The following is a 23,444-nucleotide window of genomic DNA, read 5'->3' as shown; positions in this document are numbered from 1 at the left end:
AAAAAAAAGCAGCAGCAGCAGCAAGCACCAGGTACACCGGAGCACGGACAGGAATGTGCCAAGGCAGTGAGATCATCCAGGCCAGAGGAGTGATTTAGAACTTGCAGGGTGAGGGTGAGATCTTTGAAGTTCAAAGGCAAAGTGGAGGTGAGCCCATCGAACAGGTGGAGATAATTTAGCAATCCTGCTATTAGATCATCACTTTATCGAGGGTTTCTGGGTGAGGAGTACCTATAGTGTGACACAGGTGCCCTTCTGGGATCCCAGTGACGCTGAATAATAAAAAGAAAGAATGTGATCAGAACTGTAGTATCTGGGAATTTGGGGTCCAGTGATTACAAGGGACCCTCTACTTTGTATTCAGACCAAAAACAAAAACAAAAAAATGGCGGCGGGGGTGGGTGGGGTGGGGTAGTGGCAGGAATGACCCTGCAGGATTTATTTAAAAAAAAAAAAATGTTTAAGAAAGAGTGAGATAAATTAAAGGGAGTTCTTTCTGCACCAGAGCGAGGTCACCAAGCTTGGCTAGATTGGATGAGGCTACAGAACCATCTCAGAAATCCTTTTGTTCTCAAAACGGGGTAGAGCCAGCCACCAGGAAGGGGTGATCCTAAGTGTGGCTTGCCCATCCAGCTGTGTGTGAGGAAAGGCACACAAAGGGTTCAAGAAACAGCAGGACAAGAATATGGCATGTGACAGAAGCCCTTCTCTCGGGTGTACCACCACAATGCAGGAAGTTCAGGGAGGGGGGCTGCAGAGGGGCTGACCTGTGTCTTCTTAATTGTGGCTTCAGTGTGTATACCTACATGGGGGTAAATAAGTATAGACGGAGCAGGCTCCTCATCTAGTAGAGGTGGTCCCGCACATGCTCCATGATGGTCTTCAGCCCCAGCCAGGTCTCCTCTGCAGTGGGAATGATCTGATCGGCTGGCAGGAGGAAGCCATAGTGCCCAGTATCTCTTAACTCAAAAGTGAATGCATACTTGATGCCATTATCATACGCCCAGTCAGTGCTGCTGCCGCTGGCTGTATCTGTAAATCAGAATAGAAAACACCTTTCCGGCCCGAGTCCTTTCAGGGTTAGGTGAGAAGGTGCCGGGAGTTCTGCCTGCCTATGGTTCCTTAGGGATCCAGAGCTCTTTCTGCAAATCCTTAGGCTGATGACACGTGGACATTGGCTCCATCCAAATGTCTCAGACTGTCCCGCACCATGAGGGTCTCCACTAGTCTCAAATCAAGAGATTTTAAATCCTCATCCCCACCTGGTCACTAACTCACTCTGTGACTCCTGCCAGTCACTCAAAACCAGTTCTTACAGAGACAGAATATGGCAGACAGCCTCCAAGAGAGCCCCTGTGACACCTGTCCCTTGGCATGCACGTCCTTGTGTAGTGCCCCTCTACACTGATTAGGACTTCCCTGACCTGTGTAACTAACAAGAGACTGTATACATATAGGTGTATGACCTTCAAGGCTAGGCTGTAAAAGACACTGCGGCTTCCACCTTGCTCTCTCTTGGGTCACTTGCTCTGAGAAAAGCCAGCTGTCCTGTTGTAAGGACACTCAAGAAGTCCTAAAAAGGGGGTCACGTGGTGAAGAACGGAGGCCTCCCACCAATAATCAGCACTCACTCACCGGGCCGCTGAGGGAGCCACCGTAGAAGCAGACCCTCCAGCCCAGTCAAGCCCTGAGACGGCTGGCACCTTGGAAGACATCTTGACTGCAACCTCGTGAGAGACCCTGAGCCACAGCCACCCAGCTAAGCCCTCTTGAATTCCTGACCCATAGAAACAGGTTAAGAAAATAAACATTCCTTGTTTTTAAGCTGCGAGGTGTTAGGATAACTTACATAGCAGAAGATAACACACACTCAGAAAGCAGCACAGCCCTTGGGCTTCCCCTTTGCCAAAAAGGCCGGGGAAAGGCAACAGGCCTGTTCTTCTGCTTCTTCTCAAACTGTGCAAGAGCAAGAATTGGGTAAGAGTGCAAAGTGTAGATGATATTGATTAATAAATAATGAGGTCAATAGCAGGTATTATTTATTGTACATCTACCATGAGCCGGTCATTATACTGGAAAGTTTGCACTTATGACTTCATTTAACCTTTAAAAACCCGATGAAGGTAGGTACTATTGTCCTTTTTCAGGTGAGGAAATCCAGGCTCAGAATGAGTGGTTTCTCTAAGGAAATATAGATGGAAAATGGCAAGGGCGGAATTTGATGATAAAGCCCATGCTTTCTTCAACCTACCTCTAGTCCATTTGGTATATGATGTGCCTGTTAAACAAATACACAGGCCCTTTAGTTTTTTCATTGTCCCTGAGGGTTGTTTCTCATACCATTTGGGATTTTTATAGAGATGCTGGTTCCACTGAGTCTACCTGCTCTCTGGGATTATGGAACATGCTCTCCTACATTCTTGGAAATCCTTGCGTGGTTCCCACAGTCTTTCTCAATTCTGAGAAAATGCTGAATTAAAAGCAGGCAGTGGCACCAGAGCTTTCTAGAGGTTACATACACAGCAAGCTCAGGTATTTCAGGACACATTTAAAATTCAGGAAGGAGGCAAGAAGACCTCTGTTGAGCAAAGTGATCAACTTTATAAAGTTCACTTTGTTACAGTCCCTGCTCAAAGTCTATCTACTCAAATGGGAACATATTATTTACACTATTCTGCCCACTGTATTCTTTAACTAACATTTGAAGGTTATTGCCTCTCAGCACATATAGGCCCACCTCATTCATTTAAGGGCTGTTTCACTGGTGAATGTACCAACTGTGTTTTTATCCAGCACTCTACTGATGGACATTTAGATGCTTACAGTCTTTTGTGGGTTACCAGTCACTTGTGACTATAAGCAATGCTGTCATGACCATCTTTCATATCTACAATCTAATGAGCCAAATCAGTCCAAAGAACTTATTCCCAAACCCTTAGTAGACCAAAATCAGTAAGAGGAAAGGACAGGATTGCTGGAGGCAGATGGCCTGGAAGCAGTACAGTCTGACCAGAGGGAGACATGAAAACTCTAAAAAGCAGACACAAGAATTAAAGAAGCAAAACAGGTTGGGGCTGGTTAGCACAGGTCCAACAGCGCACATTCGGCCTTCAGGATACAACAACTCATATTCAGGAGGCCACTGAATCATAAAGAAAGGAGCTTAAATCTCTTCTACATGCTCTGTTTAAAAAAGGGAGGAAAGTCGGAATCCATTTTAGACTAATTTTCATCAATTTTAGAATGATCTTCATCTCAAATGGTACATCTAAGAAAAAAAGGTCCAGCACTTGACCAACAAACGTCAACTATTTGTGTGACCTATTCCATAACCCATGGGGTTAGGGTGTAATTATACAAAAATTGATTTCATTTTTGGAAAGCAAGGAGTGCAGACAAAGCCTATAAAGAATACAGAAGATGGGCTCTTGAAAGAGGTAGGAACTATAGTATTATATCTCCTGGATAACATTCAAAAGAGCCTTTGTCTTCTTTTGGAGGAATTTGGTGAGTGTTTCTTGATTTGGAGGAGAAGAATGCATTGGATATGAGAGGACAAGGCTATTTTTCCAACTTTATTTGACTCAGAAGCCAGGATCTTGGTGACCCACAAAAATCTTTTTGAGAGGTCCTCCTCACAGGGCTCCTACCAAGTGTGTTTAGCTCTCTTTGGTCTAATTAAGCAGAAGGTGGAGAAACTCTCTTGGTGTGTTTGTTCTCTGAGGAGTTCCCATTTAACTACACTAATAATAATAAACTGTGATAATTAATGGGTTGCTGCTGCAATTAGCAACACAAACACCAACTCATGCTGACTGCCTCATGCAGCCTGGTGGCTTCTGAAACACAGACGGGTGCCGAGATCAGAGGGTTTTGGAGGTAAGAGAATCATCCCAGAAGAGGACAACTGAAGGGAACAGGTAGAGGGAGGTGAAGCAGGTAGGTGGGAGAGTGAGTTACAGTACGGAAGAGGAAAGAAATGCAGTATCAGCAAGTCTGCAGGGGCTCCAAGGGTGGATCAACTATTGGAAACTACAGGGAAGGCCCTAACAGGAACAAGAAGGGCGCTAACTTAGAAGGGGTCAGGGCGAGCTCCCCACATTTCTCATTGATAGCTAAGGTCCTGGAGAATGATCATTTTCTTCGATTTTTTCATTTAGAGATCACACTCACAGAATACAGGGACTGGACGGATCTCAGCAGGAAGAGAGTGAATTGCTCAGATGAAACTAAAACAAAAGTCACTTCCTCAAAATGAGGTTGAGGTTTTGGATAATAAGCCTCAAGATCATCTTCAGATTTGGGGTCTTGGTAGAGTTTTGGTGGGGTTTTTTTGTTGTTGTCTGTTTTGTTTTGGCTTGATGCTAACCATTGTTGGGAAGACCCCCTCACCCAGCTCCCACCCCGCCATGCCCCAGCATGTGTTCATTTCTGACAGCAAGGTGAAGAGATTTCATCCACCCCACTACCACCACCTGAGTCTGCCAATCCAAAGGTGGGTTTTTGTTGAAAATGAAATGATGGGGGAGGGAATGGCATGCTGGGCTTGAGGAGTTGTTGATCAACCATGTCAGGATCTTTAATGGGAGATAAGGAACGCAGACTCTACCACGCTGGCGGGACAAGTCATCACGGGCACATGATAAATGGCATGACAGTAGGGATGATGTGGAGGAAGATGACTGTTGGCAATAGCTATTACCACACAGGCTTGACATGACTGGAGTTTCACTAACAACAAAAACAATCAGACTGCAGTGTAGGAAGTCCAACTTGCAGCTCCTCTCCTGCTCCATTTCAAGTTTCCCCTCAAAGCCTCTCCTAAATAATGAACAAGTACTTACAGACAGTGGCGCAGGTGGAACCCACGTGGTACTGAGTGCCTGACAGGGAAGCCAGAGCTTTGGCCGCACGCCTCGCCACCTTGTCCTAGGACGGGAGTCAGCAGAGTGAGAAAGACTGGGTGCGGCAGCCTGACGTTCCCTCGGCTCTTCTGCACTGCAATGGTTTGAAGCATCTCGGCCCCTCCCCTGATTTTCCCGTCTGGTCTTCTCTTCTTTCCTCTCCAACTAAAGCTAAGGCCTGATTCCAAAGTGAGGAGAACTCCTTCTCCCAACACATCCTCAGTTCTTTGCTTCCAGGTCGGGGAAGAGGGTAAAGAGGGAGGCGAGAGAAGATGCGCATGCGCCCTGAGAGCATGTGTATTACACACGCAAGCTCGCCAAAGACCTAGAGGAATCTAGTACAGGCACCACCATCTTCACCTGTCCTAAGGGGAAGGAGTGTCCTAAGGGAAGGCCAATATGTTCGAGAGAAAACCTTCTAGGAGTGGAGGAGAGACGAGGCTGCCATTGTCCTATGCAGAGCACCTGCTTGAGACCAGAATCTAGCTCACACCTAAGCCATGAGCCCTGTATCCGCTGGGAGGTTTATGGGCTAGCTGTGGCCCTGGGCGGAGGGACATGCTACAGCCGGCCCCACAGAGGCGGAGGCTTGCAGTCACTCTGCACATGCCAGCCCAGCTCCGTCAGTCCCCGCTCCGTGCCTGTTCACATCCTAGGGTGAGTCACTATGTGTGACACAGAGCACCGCTAGGCTGTGGCCAACACGCTACTCCAACTCTACCTTAACTGGAGTGAGGAGCACCTCCCCCTCTCCCAACACAATGCCGCCCGCCAGCTCTGGGCAAGCAGTGGGTCTGCAATATGTTTCGGTCAGAAAGACAAGTGAGAAGGAAAGGCCCCTAGGGATCAGGAGGTATGGTTTTTGAAAGTCACAGCAAACACGGAAATAAGGGCACCATCTTCTTCCTAATTTTCAGTAGGCCTGATAGGCAGGAAAAAAAGATGGGGCCCTTAATGAAACAAGCCCAGGCTCCTGGACTTCCCCTACGAAGCTGCAGAACCACCGCCTTGGCAGCAGCTGAGGGTAGAGCAGGCCTGGGGGTGGCTGGGAGGCAGCCCATCACTCACCAGCTCCTTAGCATCTGGGGCCTTTTTGTCTGTGTACCCATACGGATACATCAGCAGCTGTGAGTAGCTGTGCAGATCGATGAAGCATTTGAAATTCCCGTGCTTTTGAATGAAATCTACCACTGACTTCACCTCCACTTCTGAATTGGCATGGGGTCCGTGGTATACTTCGGAGCAAGGATTTCCACTGGCTCCCCCTCCTGTGGGGGGCGGCCCAAGCAGACACGTTAACTCATAGGCCATGAAGACAGAAATGCAGAGTCCACAACACAGAGGAGGGGCAGAAGGTATTGGCAATGGACAGGCCACTGCTCGATGCCCCCAAGAACCTAGTCCATGGTGTGTGTGTACAGAGGGGAGGGTACAGGAATGGAAAGTTGGGGTGTTGAATCTGCAACAGCTGAGAAAGAAAACTAGCAGGATTCCTTTAAAAGGGTAAAGTTGACCTTATACTGTATCACTAACAACTGTCATAAATCATTAAATATCACTCCTTGACAATGAGACGTAATTAATAAGTAGTCTAGATAATTAATATGAATACCAATTAATAATGAAAATGACTCCATTTATTCTGGTGTCAACTCGTTCTCTTGGTTCAGATCCTAATGGCAGAGCGCTGCCAAAAATAATCTATTGTTGTGGCTAAAATCTCTTGATTATTTGACAGGTGTTTAGAAATATTGTCTTCAATATTATTTCACAGTATAGTTCCCTGGGGTAGCTGGTGTGTGTAAGACCAGCCCAGGTGTGGAATATCTGACCTAAATTTGTATCAGCTCCTTTCCCACAGTCACATTATTTTCCCCCAATAGTGTGCGTGCTATTTCTATGCACGTAAAAGAACAAAACATCTGGGGAACAGTGAGGGAGAACTATTTAGATTTCAAATTGCAAGGTGAGTTTAGATCCAACTCTTAATCATAAACTTTTGAGGTGGCCTCTGAGCTTCCATTGTCTCATTTCAGATAATAAAATGCACTCACTAGGTTAGAAGAATTGTAAATAAGGTAATATATGGGCAAGTACCTGACACGCAGTTGGAATTAGTATGGGGATGACAGGGAACTCAGAACCCAGGTCCCCTAATTCTCATTGTCTTTCCATCACATCAAAGAGTTTAGGTTCATATTTACATACCTAAGGGTCAACTGCTGGAATTTAATTCTTACCCCATGCGATCTTGCCTGTTACAGTAACAGTGCTAACTGTTCTCTTCTGGGTTGCCTCAGGAGACCCTCCAGCCACCAGAAACTCACCAAGGACAAGCTGGGGTGGCCAGGATATAAAGAAGAGGCATGAGTGTATATATCTAAGACTATGATGGTTTTTCAATATTAGCGTTCTCTCGGGAGGATAAGAATTGCTGAGTCGTTCCTTTTCAAAATTAGAGAAAAAAAAATTTTTTTTTAAAGACAAGACATAGAAGGTATAAGGGATTCACCCAAGTCTCTCAGTGAATCAGCAATGGAGCCAGCTTAGAGCCCCCACGGACCAGGCTACCCAGGGACGACAGGATTTGGAAAGCGGCCCTCCAACCTACCGGCAAAACTAGCATTCCAGTTTCTATTTGGATCAACACCAATGCAGGAGCTTCCACGACTTAGGGACCGTGTCTTCCTCCAGAGTCGGTTCTGAAAAATCCACCAGAAGGAACAAAACATCCAGAGATGGGTCAGGGCACAAGAGAGGCGAAGGTTTTCTTTGGGGACCAAAGATGGAGATGGGACCATGAATGGGGCGAGTTGCCTGCAGTTCTGCCTGGAGGATCATTGGGGCTGCTGTCCACTCACCTCAGAGCCTTTGTGGTTCTGAGACAGGGACCCTCTCAAAATGCCCTGATAAGACTTCCTAATACAAAGACCAGGCTGATAACACCTGAACCCAGTAAATAATTTTGGGCTTCTGTAAAAATGGGACAAACAAACATTACGCACCCAAATGATAGCTGATATGTTTGGAAGTGCACAACTATTGTGTTCTTCCCTAAAAAGTTAATGTGAATTGAACCAAGCCTCGAGATCTGATTACTAGTACATGGGAATACAGGGATAAGAGAACAAATTAAATGGCACGCAACAGAGAAACCATCAGCCAAACTCAGAATGTGAGACATGCTACAGGACAATTTACTTGGTTTCTCCAAAAATGAATGACATTTTTAAAAGACACATGTGTGGGATGGTGCTTACTATTATGGAATTAAAAAGTCTGCAGAGCCATAACAACCAACGGCAGGCACAGATCCTTATTTGGACCCTGATTTCAACATAATGACTTAAAGAATTTCCATCTTTTTAAAAGGTGATAGCGGTATGGTGTTTGTTTCTTTGTTTTAACTATCATTAGCTAGAGATGTGTACTAAAGAAATTTTCGGTGAAATAACTTGATGTCTGGGATTTGCTTTAAAATATGTCAGGAACAAGGTATGTGGGAGGGAAGGAAATAAAAAGAAGATTGGTAAGGTGCTGATAATCATTCAGGATCCACATAGGAAGTTTATTAGACTAGTCTATCTAAGAAAAAACATTCCCTGGTGATTCTCAGCTCAGAGAATGACTGGAGAATGAGACCCCAAGGACGCTCATAACACACACATTGTGGGAATTTTCTCCAAGGTCATGCAAACATTTAGGGGCAAAGCAAGGAATTCAACAAACAGGTCTTAACTCTAAGCAGTCCATTCGGTATTACTCACTTGAGTGTGCGTGTATACATATCCATCAGGATTGGCCACAGGCAACAAGAAAATATCCATTTTCTCCAAGATGGAGGTGATGGCTGGATCCTTCCCGTAATCAGAAACAATCTAAGCAGAGATAACGAGTTTGTCAGCTATGCCCTCACAGGCTGGATTGTTAGGTCTAAGCCCGTGTGTCGTCCCCAGCTGCCCAGCTGCTGGAACAGCACCCTCTGCAGTCTCCCTGCCACTGTCCAAGACACAACTCTCTGCAAAGTCCTCAGAGCACTTGGTAACCTGGGGGAACATGGCTACGTGATGACATCAACTGCAGTGAGTCCTGGGCTGTCTGCCTCATTCATTCCTTCCAGGGGTGGGAACAGGGGAGCAGAGAGCCACATACCATACCAGTTATTAGGAATCTGAGCCCCCATGCTAGGGGTAGGGAAGATGGACCCTCCACATTCACCACCCCTCCTCTCCCAGGGCTGGCTTAAAGCAGGCTTCCCAGGGGCACATGGAGACAGCATGAGGTCCTTGAGGGTCTGAGGGACTAGGAAGGGGTCGAAGGCAAAGCTCATCCGAGTTTTGCTGCTAACAAGGCTCCACTCCCTTTCTGTGGGGCTGACTATGGGTCAGTGTTTTGGGGCCACCTCTGCAGCTCATTAGCTTGCTCCCTGCCATGAAGGTACTTTGTCATTTAGCCACAGTGGCTTGACCAAGGCGCTCTGACCTTTTGCTTCTCTGAAATGAAAAGGCCCGCAGTCTAATGAGTCTTCCCACCACATCCCCTGGGCCCAGCCGCATGGGAGGCTGCAGGGGCATGCCGGGCCCACCAGAATTCTGCCCTGATACCAGGCGACATGACCTTCCTGGCAGTCCACATCGCCGTGGCCTGAGAAATCCATTCCCGGGAGTGAATGCCTGCGTTCAGCCAAATGGCCGGCCGCTGACTGCCCTTTCCAGTGCTGAACTGTGGAAGGAAAAGAAGACCAGAAAATGACCCTCCTGCCCCCATTCTCAGCTCCCCTCTCCCCTCCCCAGCTCGCCCCTATTCATGTAATCTGTTTAAAACAATTCAGAGACCAAATGTTCCTAAGGTCACCGTCTATTTATCGGTTTATCCAGGACTAGGGAGCTTAATTGGCTGGCTGGCTGGCGGGCCCAGCCACAGCTCCAGGGTTGGAAGCAAATGGGAAGGGGAAACAATTGCTATTGTGAATGATGCTGCCAGTGTGATTAGAAATAATACGGTGTCCCTTGAAAAATCTCAAATGGTAACCCAACAGAGAGAGAGAAGAGTGCATGAGCCAGCCTGTTCTGGCTGATGTAATAAGTGAATTCAATTTTAAAAAAAGAGGAAGAGGGGGTTCCCTATAGCTCTTTGTAAGTGGCATTTAATGAATTCTGGCTCTTGCTTTTTAGTGAGCCCCTCTCCCCTCAGGACAGAGCTTAGTGCTAATGAGGCCAGGGTCTCCATCAGATGGGCAAATAATCTAAATTTATAGATTACTTTAGAGCCAGCAGCTCAGTGGCAGGTCTCCTCCCACTGGTAAGTTAACCACTGCAATAAGCCTGGGTTCTTCAGGGCTGATATGAAGTTAAGGGGTGACAAATTCTTAGCATCATCAGCCATTCCATGGCTAGTACCTCCAAATTCTTTTTTATTCATTCGGGGGGTTATTTATGTAATGTATGTTACTGCCATAAATTCTCGACCTCCTTTGCCAATACAGACCTGAATCTGTTAGAAATATCTGGAAATTAGGCTTTGTGCAGCCAAGGATCAGTGGCTGGGCTTAAAATTACATCAGCCCTAAAATTAGATTCCTAGATTGCTTTTCAAATAAGTGCCCCTTGAAGCAGGATAGAATTTGTAGAACTCTCCCAATTTGTCTTGCTCTTTACAGAAGGTGGGAATGAAAGCAAAAGACGGTGGCCTATCTGAGAACTTTCTGGAATACTTATCTTGTCCTGCAGGCATCCCCTTAATCCTGCCTTTCAATCAAAACTTGGAATGAGCTGTGCAAATAGGGGACCGTGTGTCAGACCAAATTCAAACCCCAGTAGAAGTCTCTCAACCTCACCTTCCTCCCTGAAGTCTAAGAGGTCCTACAAATCTGCCCCTGGCAGAGGTCTCATAGCTGGGTCCTGTGCACAAGGATCCAGGAGTCTCTGTCCTGGGCGGCCCTTCAAAGGGCATGGGGCCTCACCTTCAGTACATACATCGGCCTGTTTTCGAACGAATGTCCAATCTTCACCCTGCTCACCAGGTCAGGAAAGTCACTGGCAATGTGGTCCATCTCCTGGTAAATCTGAAGCATGAAAAAGTGAACCGAGAGGCGTTTTTAAAATTTGTTCAGTTCTGGGTAGGTATCTGTGAACTTGATGTTGTTGATCTTAATGATTTGTTCCAGCCCCCTAACCTTGGGGTTGACAACATAATGGGCATGGGATCCTTTTTCTTGAAGAAGTCCTGAAGAGCCCCTTTCTACAGTTTCCTGGAGAATAATACATCTGTTTGTATCCATCCTCAAAACTATGGTCCACTAAACTAATCCCCTCCTCCAACAATGGGGCCCTTTGCACTATACTGGACTGGCTGTATGGCCCCACTTAGCCCAGGTTCTTGAACTCAGTGCACTCCCAACTCTTTTTATCACTTTGTCCATCAGTTTAAAAAATTAGCATATATATGTATACATATATATACACACACATATATTTTTTTGAACATTATAAAACAACGATTTTAATGGTTGCATTAATAAATATATATGTAGAAGTTATAATAGTTCCTCCCTCCGTCCCAGTGGACAGACACTCCAGTTTGGAGATGATTCCTCTAAAGGCTTTATGAGAACAAGTGAGGAGCAGTCAGTCCTGTCTATGAATGATTTAAATAGAGTTCATCCATTTTTGTTGCTCAAATCTTTTGAGGGTCAATGAAGGAAATAAACACATTTATATTTAAACCTAAAACTGGAACAAGGACCTTTACCGAGGAGGAAATGTGCAATGAATACATAGAATAATATCAAGCTTAAAGGGTTTATCAGAGTTGCAGTCACTATGGCAAATTGAAGTAAGAAACCACTCCCAAATACATCGGCAAGCCAGATAAAATACAATGCAAATTATTCATAGCCAAGTTAAAGCCAAAAGGGGGGAAATCGTAGGTGCCAGAAATGAAGAGGGAATAGGCTGGCCAACTGGAGGGTCCTGGAGGGCCCACATACCTGCCTCAGGGCTGAGAGTTTACAGCAAACCAGGAACAGGAATAGAGGGCATAGGACCCCGTGTAGGGCAAGGAGCTAGAACTTCAGAGCTGGGAATTGGTAAATGAGCCATGAAAAGGGCCTGGAAACCCTATCCACTGACCCTAGAAAGTGGTGCAAAAGCCAGGTGCCTGCCCTGAGCCAAGAGAGGAAAGAGAGTCACCCAGGGAAAGTTAAAACACCAAGCTGAGTCCAGACAAAGGGGTCCAAGTTCACACAGCCAACATCACGGGAAAATTCACCTGAGAAACAAACAAAAATAACAGCAACCACAACACACACAAAGGACCTGAAACTGGAAATCCTGGTAGAAACAAACGCAAAATTCCCACTTGCAAACTAAGAGCTAAGTGGTTGTAGGATATGAGCTCTTAAAAGGTGTTTTTAGAAAAACCTGAATATGATCAAGCCAGAGAGAGATGATGTTACACACCAATCCACAGTAAAAGGTCTCTCAAGGAACAAGAGATAGCTGTAAACCAGAGGACAATGACACCTAAAGCCAGAGGACAAAAGCCAAAAGCCACTGATAAGGCAGGGAGGCTCCCTTAGCAGGCAGGTGAGCTGGTGGAGTTCCCGGGGTCTTGGGTGACATTGCAACTGGTTAGCCAGCTAGGGAGTGTACAATGTTATCGAAGCTAACGTCCTTGGTTTAATCCCTGTGTGGACCCTGAGCTCTGCTTTTGTCTATGGCTCTGGCCTGAATTCCTAACTTTGTCCAGCTCTTTTGCAGATGTATGTCATTGGTCACAGGAAGGATCAAGGGGCAATGTAGCTTGAAGTGTGAAAAATAAACAAAGCTACTGATAATCACGGGAAAGAAGTGCAAATAGTCAGATTTTGAAGTAATCCCTCACTAGAAGAAAAACAACTCAAAGTATATGCCTCATGAAAAAGTATATCAGGAGCACCATCTTTGGATAGAAAGAACAATGTGCATTGGGGTGTAGAAAAGAGAATGCCAATTTAGATTTGGGGTGTGCTCCTAAACTCAGAGTTTCTAGATTAATGAAGAAGACATTGATGGACATGAGACATCTGTATAGTACATGATGCGATTCATTCTATTAGTTCCTCTTGATTCCTCAAGTTCCAATATCATATTAAATTATTCTGCTCCAAGTTTTTCATTTGAAGGGTTGGCTTACCTTGAAAGTCAGTCATCTGTATAAAGTGGTTTCTAACTAAACACAGCACCAAAATGCATTATGGAACAAATATATTTTATAAGTAGTCATGATAAATGAGTGGAAATACTTGGTTAACCTTGAAATAACCACTGGTCTATTTACCTGGAATAAGTAACATTTTAACTTGGGTAAATACAATACAAGGATTATGGTGGGGTACAAGAAGGTTAAAGTACAAGCCCTAGAAATGGTTGCAATTATTTCACAGCTTCCTTTAAGGGGTTGCTTAAGAAAAGAAGGACACAGGTGGAAGAAAATTTTCAGTTTGTCTCTTTGCTATGCTCATAGGTGCTGGTGAGAATTAACCCAAGAATTAGAAAGAAATCAATGTGTACACATTTTAACCCCTCAGTGAAGGCATATCATGCTAAAGATGCATACCTTCTGGAAGTAAGGAAAGGGGTCACAAAATCCAGGAGACCAATAACCTTGATCTTAACCTGCTCTGAAACACTTACAGCCTTCAGGGAATGATAGGCCCCATAGTTGAAGTTATTACTGCTCCGTTCTTCCTCTTCATTGTGTTGCATTTCTTCATTTTCCTTATCTAAAAGGGCCTAAAACAGAAATGTCAACACTGTGAGGTGGTCCATTGTACATGAAGGTAAACGTTGTTTCTGCCACATCTTGGCCCATGGGCCAACCAAGATGGCATCACTTTTGGCACACATATCAAACTGCACAAATGTCAAGGTGTAAAAGGAGGTCAGACATCTTCCTTATACCTATAAAATCTTACTCCTTGGTGCCCACTGTACATTACCCCATTCAAAACCTACTTACTCCCTGGAAGCAATATATGTGCTATTTTGTTATTCTATACTATGAATTCTGTAGACATCAGCCCGCATCTGGTATCCAGTGCCTCTGAAATATACAGCTTGGGAAACCATTCAGAAACAAAGAAATTCTTATAACCACTCATACTTTGAAGGCTCCTGGCAGATGTCTATGACATGTGAGGATGATTAATAAGCTCACAGCTGCTCACGCCATCAGGAAACTTCCAGGCCAAATCACCAATTAGTCCATAACCCACCTCAATGAAGGGGAAAACATGAGCCAGACACTGTCCTGCTGTTCAGATACAGGTCGTGAGGCTGGTGCCTGGATACGGTGGTGACGTTCCCTCTGCTGGGGTTGCTAATGACATTCCCCCTTTCTGAAAGGATTTTTTTTTATGACTGGTCTCCAACACCCACCCCACTCTGTCTTCTCCTCCTGACTTCTAATAAGAAAACGGAGAAGGACTTAATATTTCTGGGCATTTCTGCAATAACAGGCACTATTAGACATTTTATATACACTTAATCACTCTTCTCAATAAATTGTATGAAGTAATTATCACTACTACCATTCTACCAGTGAAGAAGTAGAGGCTCAAGAGGTTAAAAGCTTGCCCTGGCCAGCTAGTTCAGTTGGTTAGACTGTCATCTCGAGGGGCCAAGGTTGTGAATTCAATCCCCAGTCAGAGCACATACAAAAATCAACCAATAGGGAGGTGGGTGGAGGAGGAAGAGGGTATAGGGGGGATAAATGGTGATTGGGAAAAAATAATAATCAACCAATGAATGCATAAATAAGTGGGATAAATTGATGTTCCTCTCTCTCTCTCTTTCTCCCTCTCCCTCTCTCTCTCTTTCCCTTCCTCTCTCTCTCTAAAAATCAATAAATAAATTTTAGAAAAATATTTTTTTTAAAAGAAAGAAAGAAAGAGATTAAAAGCTTGTACAAAGTCACTCAGCTAGTAGTTAACAAAATCAGGATGTGGATCCAGACCTCTCTGATCCCCTACCCTATGAACGCCCTTTCTACCACACATGCTCCTCTAACACACCACAGCACCTTAATTCCATACACCTCAATGTCTTCATCTGTAAAATGGAGAAAGACAAGACCACCCTTCAAAATGTCTCAGGTCCACTCAGACTGCTTTGTCTTATGCAAGACAAGTGAGGGGCGTTGGTTTACCCACCTGCAGGTTTTCGATTGTCACTGAGTAATCTAAGCCTCGGGACCTGAGGAAGAATTTGACTGGCTGCAGACTGACAGATGGAACCAGGATATCCACAGGAAGACCCAAGGTGGAGGAAGATTTCCAGAAGTTGAGCTGAAGATAACAGAAAGAAAACCAGGTTAAAGGACAGATCAGGTAAAAGGCATAATGGGCTCATTCTTCTAGAACAACTGCCAAAAGTCAGGCTGATCTCTGAGGAGCTGGGTTCTGCCCAAGGGCAAACTTTGCCCATTTCACAATTGTATCTGGTCAGGCCTGTCCAGTAGGCAATACCTGGCAGAGCCCAGGAAATAATAAGTCAATGGCAGCTGGGAAGATGGAGCCCACCGCTGAGGCCTCCCATCTCCCAGCACTGCTATGGTAGATAAGCACTTCTGGCCCATGGACCCCCTCAGTGAGGGGAGGCACGCTGACCAGCACAGGAATATACACCGAAACTCTTCAGAAATTATGTCAGTGGTGCGAGTCTTCTCCCGCCAAACTTAGAAGATACTCAAGAGGGCCAGGTACCTTAAAGTTGTCCGAATTCACTAGCTCATTTAGTTTGCTGATCTCGTCTCCACTTCTGACATTAATCCTAAAAACTTGATCCCTGGAGAGAAGGAAAAAAGAAAAAGATAATGGTGAGCTTTCATCTGGCAAATAAACCCCAAGCCTACTATCCCAGACATAACTGCGCCAAATGAGAGGAAATGGTCTAGTCTTTGGTTATAATGTATAGCCATTAAAAATAAGACTACGTGGCAAATATGAAAAAGTGCTTATGGTATAACTTTAAGGGAAATATTAAGTGAAAGAGCAGGACACAGAATTGTATGTATGCCATGATCACAAGTATGGAAAAAGCAGATGCATTGGAAGAAAAACAGACAGCGGAAATATAGCAAATGCTGACAGTGCTTATGTTCGGGTCGTGGGATTATGGATGACTGACTTTTTCCCCCTTGTATCTGTTTTCTGTAACGTGGTCATATTACTTTATAATGAAAAACATATATATCTTGCAGAAAGGAATGTTCCTGAGTTACACGCAAAGCTAACTCAAGACATAAAGAAGCACTTCTTCACTGTCAGGGGCTAAGACTGAAACGCTGGCCCACGGGCCGTACTGGGAAAAGCTGGGGAAAAAAACAGACCTCCGGTCCCTGAAGAGTCAGCTCTTTTCCTGTTAGCAAACAGGGGAGAGGCTGGGTGCTCTTTCAAGCTCATCCAGCTCCAGAGCCCCGTAATAATTCGAATGAGATAAGGGCCAAGGTGCTGAGGCTGAACTTCGGACTCAATCCTCCCAAGGCGGCGGGGGGGACGGGGCCCAGAAGGAGCCGGCCGCCCCGAGCTCCCCTTTGTTGTCCGTCCTGCTCTTGTTTCGGGTACACTATTTTGCATCCACGGCAGCGGCGGCCGGCCAGGGAAGAGGCCCCCCGAAGCCCTGTGTGTGGGTGGGAGAAGGCCGAGCCTGAAAAGCCGCCTTTGTGCTCTCCACCGGCTCAAGTAGCCAGGGGAGCCATTAGGCCGTTGCTAGGTGACGGGCCGAAAGAATCTGCACTCGGAGCTGTCACATGCGTCATCCCTTTGACATGAATGAATGCAGGAAGAGCTGGTGGAGAGAGCTGTGGGCTGAAGGACCTGTTGACAGAGAAAATGGTTCTGTCACAGGGAGCTAAACGTGCAGCCTCACGTGGCAGATCAGCATCTGCTCATCAGAGAGCCAGTTCCATCCGGATGTACTCTCAGGGTGTTACTTTGTTCTGGAAGCTTCTCCAGGACCTCTGTAGGGCGGGGGAAGGTCTAGTCCAGTCCCAAGGAGGCAAGGGCCACTGAAGAGTTGCTTCCATCGCAGGTGGCAGGTGTGGAGGACATGCCAGCGCCAAAAGCTCACTTTCTCCCAACTCATCTGCTCTCCACAGAGTCCTGGGAAGTGGGCAGTGACCTGCACCCAGAGATGATGCTGGGGCCTTTGTGGAGAAGCCACTGGCTGGGCAGGTCTCAGTCTGAACGCTACAGGCTCGCTAGCAGTTGGACTGAAGCCCTGGGAAGACGAGGAGTTAAACCACCATTTCTCTGACACAGGCAGGCAGCCTCATAAAAAAGGAAAGAGTTTAAAACAGAAGGGAAATCCTTACTCCTGGCGGAATACCAGGGCCCATCTGCCAAACTCAGGCTCTGTCACAGCCCACCCCCACCACTCCAGAAAAAGAACGTCTTAGAAATGGTGTTCTAGAAAGCGCCTGTGTGCTGATATTGGCAAAATTAGGCGTTTGTAAACTACAGCAGTGACAAGAGCAGTCACAAAGAAGCAGGGGAGGGGAAGAGCACAGGAGGAGAGAGGAAAGACGAACATAAGAATAAAGCGCTCTCAGAAGTATAGAAATCATGTTACACATTCACCCAGAGCATTTGTTTTATTTTTTTCCAAAGTGGTTACTTCACCACAGAACTTCCATGCTCCTGGGAGTCCATGACAACGGATCCCGGGGAATCTCACCGGCCCCGGCCATGATTAAATCCACAGTCCATTTGCTCACACCCTGACCAGCCTAGCGACAGAGACTCAGCTGTAGTATCCAGAGACGCTGTGGGGAAGCTGTGGACCAAAAGGGGGCTCTGTGATGTGACCAAAAGTAGCCTTCCAGGGTAATCTGATCATAAATTCCTAACTGAGCAGGTCACCGTGGGAAGTCACGTTTCAGGTCTATAAAAGGTTTATCTTCACCTTGAGCAAAGCCCTGTCCATTTTTTCAATGCCTCTTTTTCAGTCCCCTCAAGGGAGCACCTAATCCTGTTAACTATCCTGTAATCCCCACCTTCACGTAATCTTCCTTCCCTTCCCTCCGTAAGTCCAAATATAGAAAAGAAACTGCAAGACTGTCATTTTCAGGAGCATTTGAGATCTTGCTTCCCTGGCATGTCATCTATTTGGCTCAGAGAAACTCCCATCAAACTCTTATAAAAATTCTCTACAGGGTTAGATGTTTTTACATCGACAAAGGGCTGGTGCAGAGTAGAGTCCTTCCCCAGCTGTCTCTCCTTCCTGTACCTTCTTGGCTCCAGCCTCAATGAAATCCCAAATTCATCATGTAATTTTCCCTTCTATGCCTTTGCACATGCTGTTCCCTCTGCCTGGACACCCAGCCCTTGTCCTTAGGTGCCTAGCAATCTACCACCCAGGGTTTAGGATCAACTCCCATCACCCATGAGTTTTCCCATGGGACGAACTCCCATTGCCCATGAGGCAAGGTGAGGAACAGTCTTCAGATGACACTAAAACGTAAGTCCATCAAAACCTGGGAGCAGAGAGAACATAAGTGGGTACCAGGTGAAGGGCAGCATTTTTCTTGTCCTCATTGCCCTTGTCTCCGCCATCTGGAAATCCATTCGAAGACCTTAAGCATGTTCTGCCTGCGGAAGGTTGGCCTGGGATGGAGGGGATGTGATGGGGTTTGCAGGTTGCCATGCTCACCGCTCTAACTCCACACAGGTATTCTCACGGCTCTTCTCCGGTGCTCTCTGATACCCAGGCTGCCCTACTGCTGCCTGCGCATGCTCGGTGATCCCATGTTCTGGACAAGTCATTCAGTGCTGCGCTTCTCTCCCTCCCGTAGTGGCCTGGTCTTCGTGCCTCTGTCACTTGCACCCCCAGCCAGGCCACAGGGACTGAGAGAGGGCTGCACAGAACTCTTTTTTTTTTTTTTTTTTTTCATTTTTTAAAATTGTTGTTCTGTTACAGTTGTCCCATTTTCCCCCCATGGCTCTCCCCTGCCCTGTTCATCTCCTGGCTGCCCAGAACTCTTAATGCCTGCCAGCGACTGCTGATGCGACAGCCAGTTCTGCAACTACTTCCTGTTCTCTGCCTGCCCCACACCTCTAGGCATCCTGGCCACTGTCCCATCCTTACGATGACTATGGGAGAGGGAGGAGGTGGGCGGGGCAGGGGAGAGCAATGAGGGAAAGATGGGACATCTGTAATAGAAAAACAATTTAAAAAAAAAAAAAATGATGACTGAAGACCAGGACAGAAGACACCAGCAGAGTGAGAGAGACTAGGGAAGTAGGTGAGTTGAGTAGAAAGAACGAAAGAACAGAGAGGGTTTTGGGGAGGCAGGAGGCCATCATCTTCATCTCAGCACTGTACCCTCCAAGTCAGTCTGTATCCTGGCTGCCCAATCACTTGAATGCTCAGAGGCCGGTTTCCCCTTGCTCTAAATGTTCACCTTCCGAAAAATAAAAATAAATGTTCACCTTCCGGGACATGTCTGTGGACCCCAGGAAGGATTCTACCACCTTTGCTGGGTTCCCTACTATGGGGTGAGACCAGATTTTGGGTGGGGGGTGAGGATGGTGCTAATGGTTAAAACCATCGGCAATTAGCCCAGGCATGCAGCCCTTCCTCTGCCCCTGTCCTGTGGTGAGGCTCCAGGACCCAGCCAAGCTGCCTCAACCCAGGTGCCCACTACATATAAGAGAAGCCTGTATCCTGAGAAATAAGGATTTTTTAGCCACATGAATAGCTGCTGTGGGAGCCTAATGGCTCCATGCGACAGCCCATATGGCAGCAAGCGTGGATATTACACTAAGCTGCCTGAGGAACAATCTCCTTCCCTGGCCACCTGCTGTGCCAAACGCCTCTAAGCTATTTGACAGTAGACACCAGGTGTGAACAGAAGTCATCACCATAAAAATTACTCAGTTTCCTGTAAGTACAATGGTTCCCTCTTATCCGCGGTTTTGCTTTCCATGGCTTCAGTTACCCGAGAATGCAGTCCGAAAATATGAAATGAAAAATTTTGGAAATAATCAATTCATAAGTTTTCAATAACACACTGCTCTGAGTACCTCACTTCATCTCATCGCATCAGCTCACAGCATCACAAAACAAAGGGTGAGCACTGTACAATAAAATAAAATATTTTGAGAAAGACCACTTGCCCGTAACTTATTATAGTGTACTGTTATCATTGTTTTATATTATTAGTTATTATTGTCATTCTCTTACTGTGCCTAATTTATAAATTAAACCTTATCATGAGTATATATGTACAGGAAAAAACATAGTATATATGGGGTTCGGTATTATCTGTAGTTTCAGGCATCCCCTGGGGGTCTTGGAACAGATCCCCCACAGATAAGGGGAAACTATTGTGATTACCTCAGCAAACAACCCCAAAGTCCTCTTAGCCAGATAGAATAATAGAGTAAAGGAGTAGATACAGATGGATCAGTGAGATATAGGGTTCTATCTGGAGATTACCTTGTGTTACAGCAAAAGGGTATGGGTTTTGCATTCAGAGTTCCAGCTCCGCTGCTTACCAGCTAAGTGGCCTTGGGCGGGTTTCTTAATCTTTCTAAGGCTGAGTTTTTTTCATGTTTAAATTAAGGAAAATAACACCCCTGCCTGGCAGAGTTGTTGTACTATCCAAATGATAAGGCACAAGAAAGCTTTTTGCAAATGGCAAAGCGTTTATGCAGTAATGAGTTATTAGAATTCAACCTTTCAGCAGGGTACCATGGCATCCTTTCATCTCTCCTACCCCCCAGATGCCCTCTCCTCTGCAAACCACAGAGCATGTGTGTACACAGTGTACAGGTGTGTCCTAACATGCCAATTTTCAGAGCTGAGGCTGGGCGAGACCTATCAAATCCCCATGTTCCAGATGCAAACGAGAAAGCAGCAGTTCTACTAAGCCTTCACCATTAACAGGGAGGCAAAACCAAAAAGCCTAAGACCCAGGTTTTCCCTTAAGCAGGATGGGAATTAGCAACAATTTCTGGTCATTCTTGATAATTCATAACATAGGAGTAAGAAAGAGAAGATGCCTGGTACTGACCTTACAAACATGAACTAGCAAGAAAAAGAATTGGCAGATTAAGGAGCAAGGAAGGGCTGCAGAGACCCCCTAGTCTTGAGTTCACAGGTACAATGGAGACTGAGAGATGAGTACCTTATCCAGGATGACACAGGGTAGGGCTGGGATAGGAGCCCAGGTCGTCTTTCTCAATGCCCTACCACCTGAAGTATCACCGGCCATTCATTTCCAAATTCATTTGACTCCCATATCTCTAAACTAACCGAATAATAATAATTAGTCCAAACGGAACTTACCCACAAAACTTTTCTCGGCCACAGATACTGGGCCCGATAAGGGCCCCAAAGAACAGTATCCACTTCATGTCCCAAGAGTGTCAGTCACACCGTGGCCAAGTCAAGCTGTATTTATAAGGAGTCAGAGGCAGACTCAGGTCCTCAGAAATGTTAGTGAGATTCCCAAGCAGCCTTGCATGACTCTTCCATTCCTTCTGAGTGATAAAGGCCAGCCTCCTGCCTTACAAGATCGGGAACTTGCTCCTCAGGCTGGAAAACTCTGTGCCAAAGGTGCCATATAAATTGCTCAACACTGTATTTAAATAGTGTTTTTTGAATAAAGAGGAAGTCCCACAGTGCTGAATAGAACTTATACTAATAGGAGAGGCCAGGTTGTAAACCTAAGACAGAGTTACCTCTAGAGTCTTGTTTTTGCTTTTTTTTTAGAATGAAGACTATCAAAGAAGTGCCCATCCATTTCCAATACCACACATTTGACAAGCCTTGTCAGAATTCACCAGAGCAGGTCATAACGATGACAGTTTGTGGCCTCTGTTATGAATCTGACACATAACTCCTGGGACTCTGGTAAGAAAGTAGAAATATATGAGGTAAAAGGTATAGGAAGAATGTGTTCATCTGAACAAATTGTCAGTTTTTCTTAGGGTCTGAGCTACAGTTAAGGCTTAATGGTATTATGCAAAATAAGACTTTCTTACACTTGCTAGACTCTGAGTCTAGTGTCCTTTCCACTAAGTCACAGCAGAGTAAATGGAAGACACTGTGATCTCTGTGACTTCTTCATGGGCTCTAAGACCTTTGAGTCTGTCCCAGGAACCCCAAATCCCAAAGCCTCCCCCATCACACTGCCCCATGGTTTACACTCTTTCTGCATTTGCTAAGGGGAATGGATATAACCACAGGTCACGCTTGGGACTGTTTAAGAAAAATTATTCTTACATTTGCTAAAACTATAAGGAAGACTTTATTCAAAGTTACTGCAATAGGGGTCATGAAATAGTAATTCTGTTCAACTAAAATACTGTAAAGACAACAGAGTGAGAGGTCAGTGGATGAGCCAGTGGACGGACAATTGCTAAAAGGAGAGACATCAAGGGTAGGGGGGTATTTGCTTAACTGGCCTAACAGGAGTCTTGCTAAAGGCCGGCCAAGGACTGAAACATCATGAGTGGAGGATAAGGAACTTGATCAAGAATGGGAGGATAGCGTTCTTAGCAGGATTCTTTGCTAAAACTGACTTACGGCCCAAGGATAAGCCTAGTCAAAAAGAGGACTCGAAGATGCCTATCTAAGATTTGGTCAAGGAGAGTCTTCATTGGGAGCTGTGAGCCCGGGGTCCCTATCAGGGTCCTTTTATCCCTTCTATGCTGAAGGTGAACTCCTTTTCTGACCCTGATCCATCACAAAGACTGGGCTCTCCTTCACCAATATAGATTTCAGCTTTGAAATTAGTAACAAAAGCTGAGACCTGAATCTGCACGAAATGCGTGCTAAAGAATCAAATACCCACCCTGGCTGAGTGACTTGGCTGGAGTGTCACGGCTTTGATCCCCCGTCAGGACTCATGCGGGAAGCAGTCAGTCGATGTTTCTCTCTCGCTCCCCCCTCCCTCCCTCTCAAATTAATAAACACATCCTTGGGTGAGGATTTTTTAAAAATTAAGTACCCAGAATTCCAGGCAAGCTGAAATTCACTTCCCACCCTTTTCTCTTCAGAGAAAACCATCCACATGAGGAAAATCTAAACCCCTAATGGAAGGAAATGTCTAAAGAGAAATTATATGGATTCTGAGACCCAGACTTGATGAGGCAAGCAGGAAGGGGTGCCACTGGTTTGGGTCCCCACCAGTGTTTATAATGTAGCACACATGAAAAGCAAAGGCAGTAATCGAACCAGAGAACACAGTAACATAATGCTTGAAACAATGTAGTTGTTTAATTAGTATTTATTGAATAAATGAACTCAGAAGTCCCTTTTTAGCTCTGAAATGCTACTCTATTAAGATGAAGGAGCCGACACCTGCCACAACATGAATGAACCTTGAAAACATTATGCTAAGTAAAATAAGCCAGTCACAACAGGACGAGGGGGAACCCCCCCAATAAAATGGAATTATCTTCTGGAGGGCGGGCCCCTTGTAGTGCAGCCTTTCCCCACTAGGTGAGTGTTCTAGGAACCCATCTGTAATGGTGTACCAGCTGACAATGTA

General features: G+C 45.6%; 1 protein-coding gene and 1 long non-coding RNA gene across 2 annotated transcripts; one reads left to right on the top strand and one right to left on the bottom strand.

Moving 5' to 3' along the window:
• CPA4 (carboxypeptidase A4) lies at positions 1-21,443 on the bottom strand. Its single transcript, XM_090287517.1, has 12 exons — positions 21,236-21,443; positions 15,649-15,730; positions 15,097-15,231; positions 13,580-13,678; positions 10,867-10,968; positions 9,522-9,626; positions 8,672-8,782; positions 7,516-7,606; positions 5,973-6,172; positions 4,845-4,929; positions 807-1,032; positions 1-272 (listed from the first exon to the last, which is right to left on the bottom strand). The coding sequence occupies exons 1-11, from the start codon at positions 21,301-21,303 to the stop codon at positions 845-847; spliced, it is 1,266 nt and encodes a 421-aa protein (XP_090143643.1). The 5' UTR covers positions 21,304-21,443; the 3' UTR covers positions 1-272; positions 807-844.
• LOC150002127 (uncharacterized) lies at positions 3,796-9,788 on the top strand. Its single transcript, XR_016513140.1, has 4 exons — positions 3,796-3,879; positions 4,161-4,495; positions 8,861-8,986; positions 9,411-9,788. It is a non-coding gene; the product is annotated as an uncharacterized LOC150002127 (long non-coding RNA).
• Positions 21,444-23,444: the final 2,001 nt, after the last annotated feature.

Source organism: Furipterus horrens, unplaced genomic scaffold (assembly GCF_987537825.1).
Source record: "Furipterus horrens unplaced genomic scaffold, mFurHor1.1.pri manual_scaffold_9, whole genome shotgun sequence".
Classification (NCBI taxonomy): Eukaryota; Metazoa; Chordata; class Mammalia; order Chiroptera; family Furipteridae; genus Furipterus; species Furipterus horrens.
This window is presented reverse-complemented; position numbering and strand designations above follow the sequence as displayed.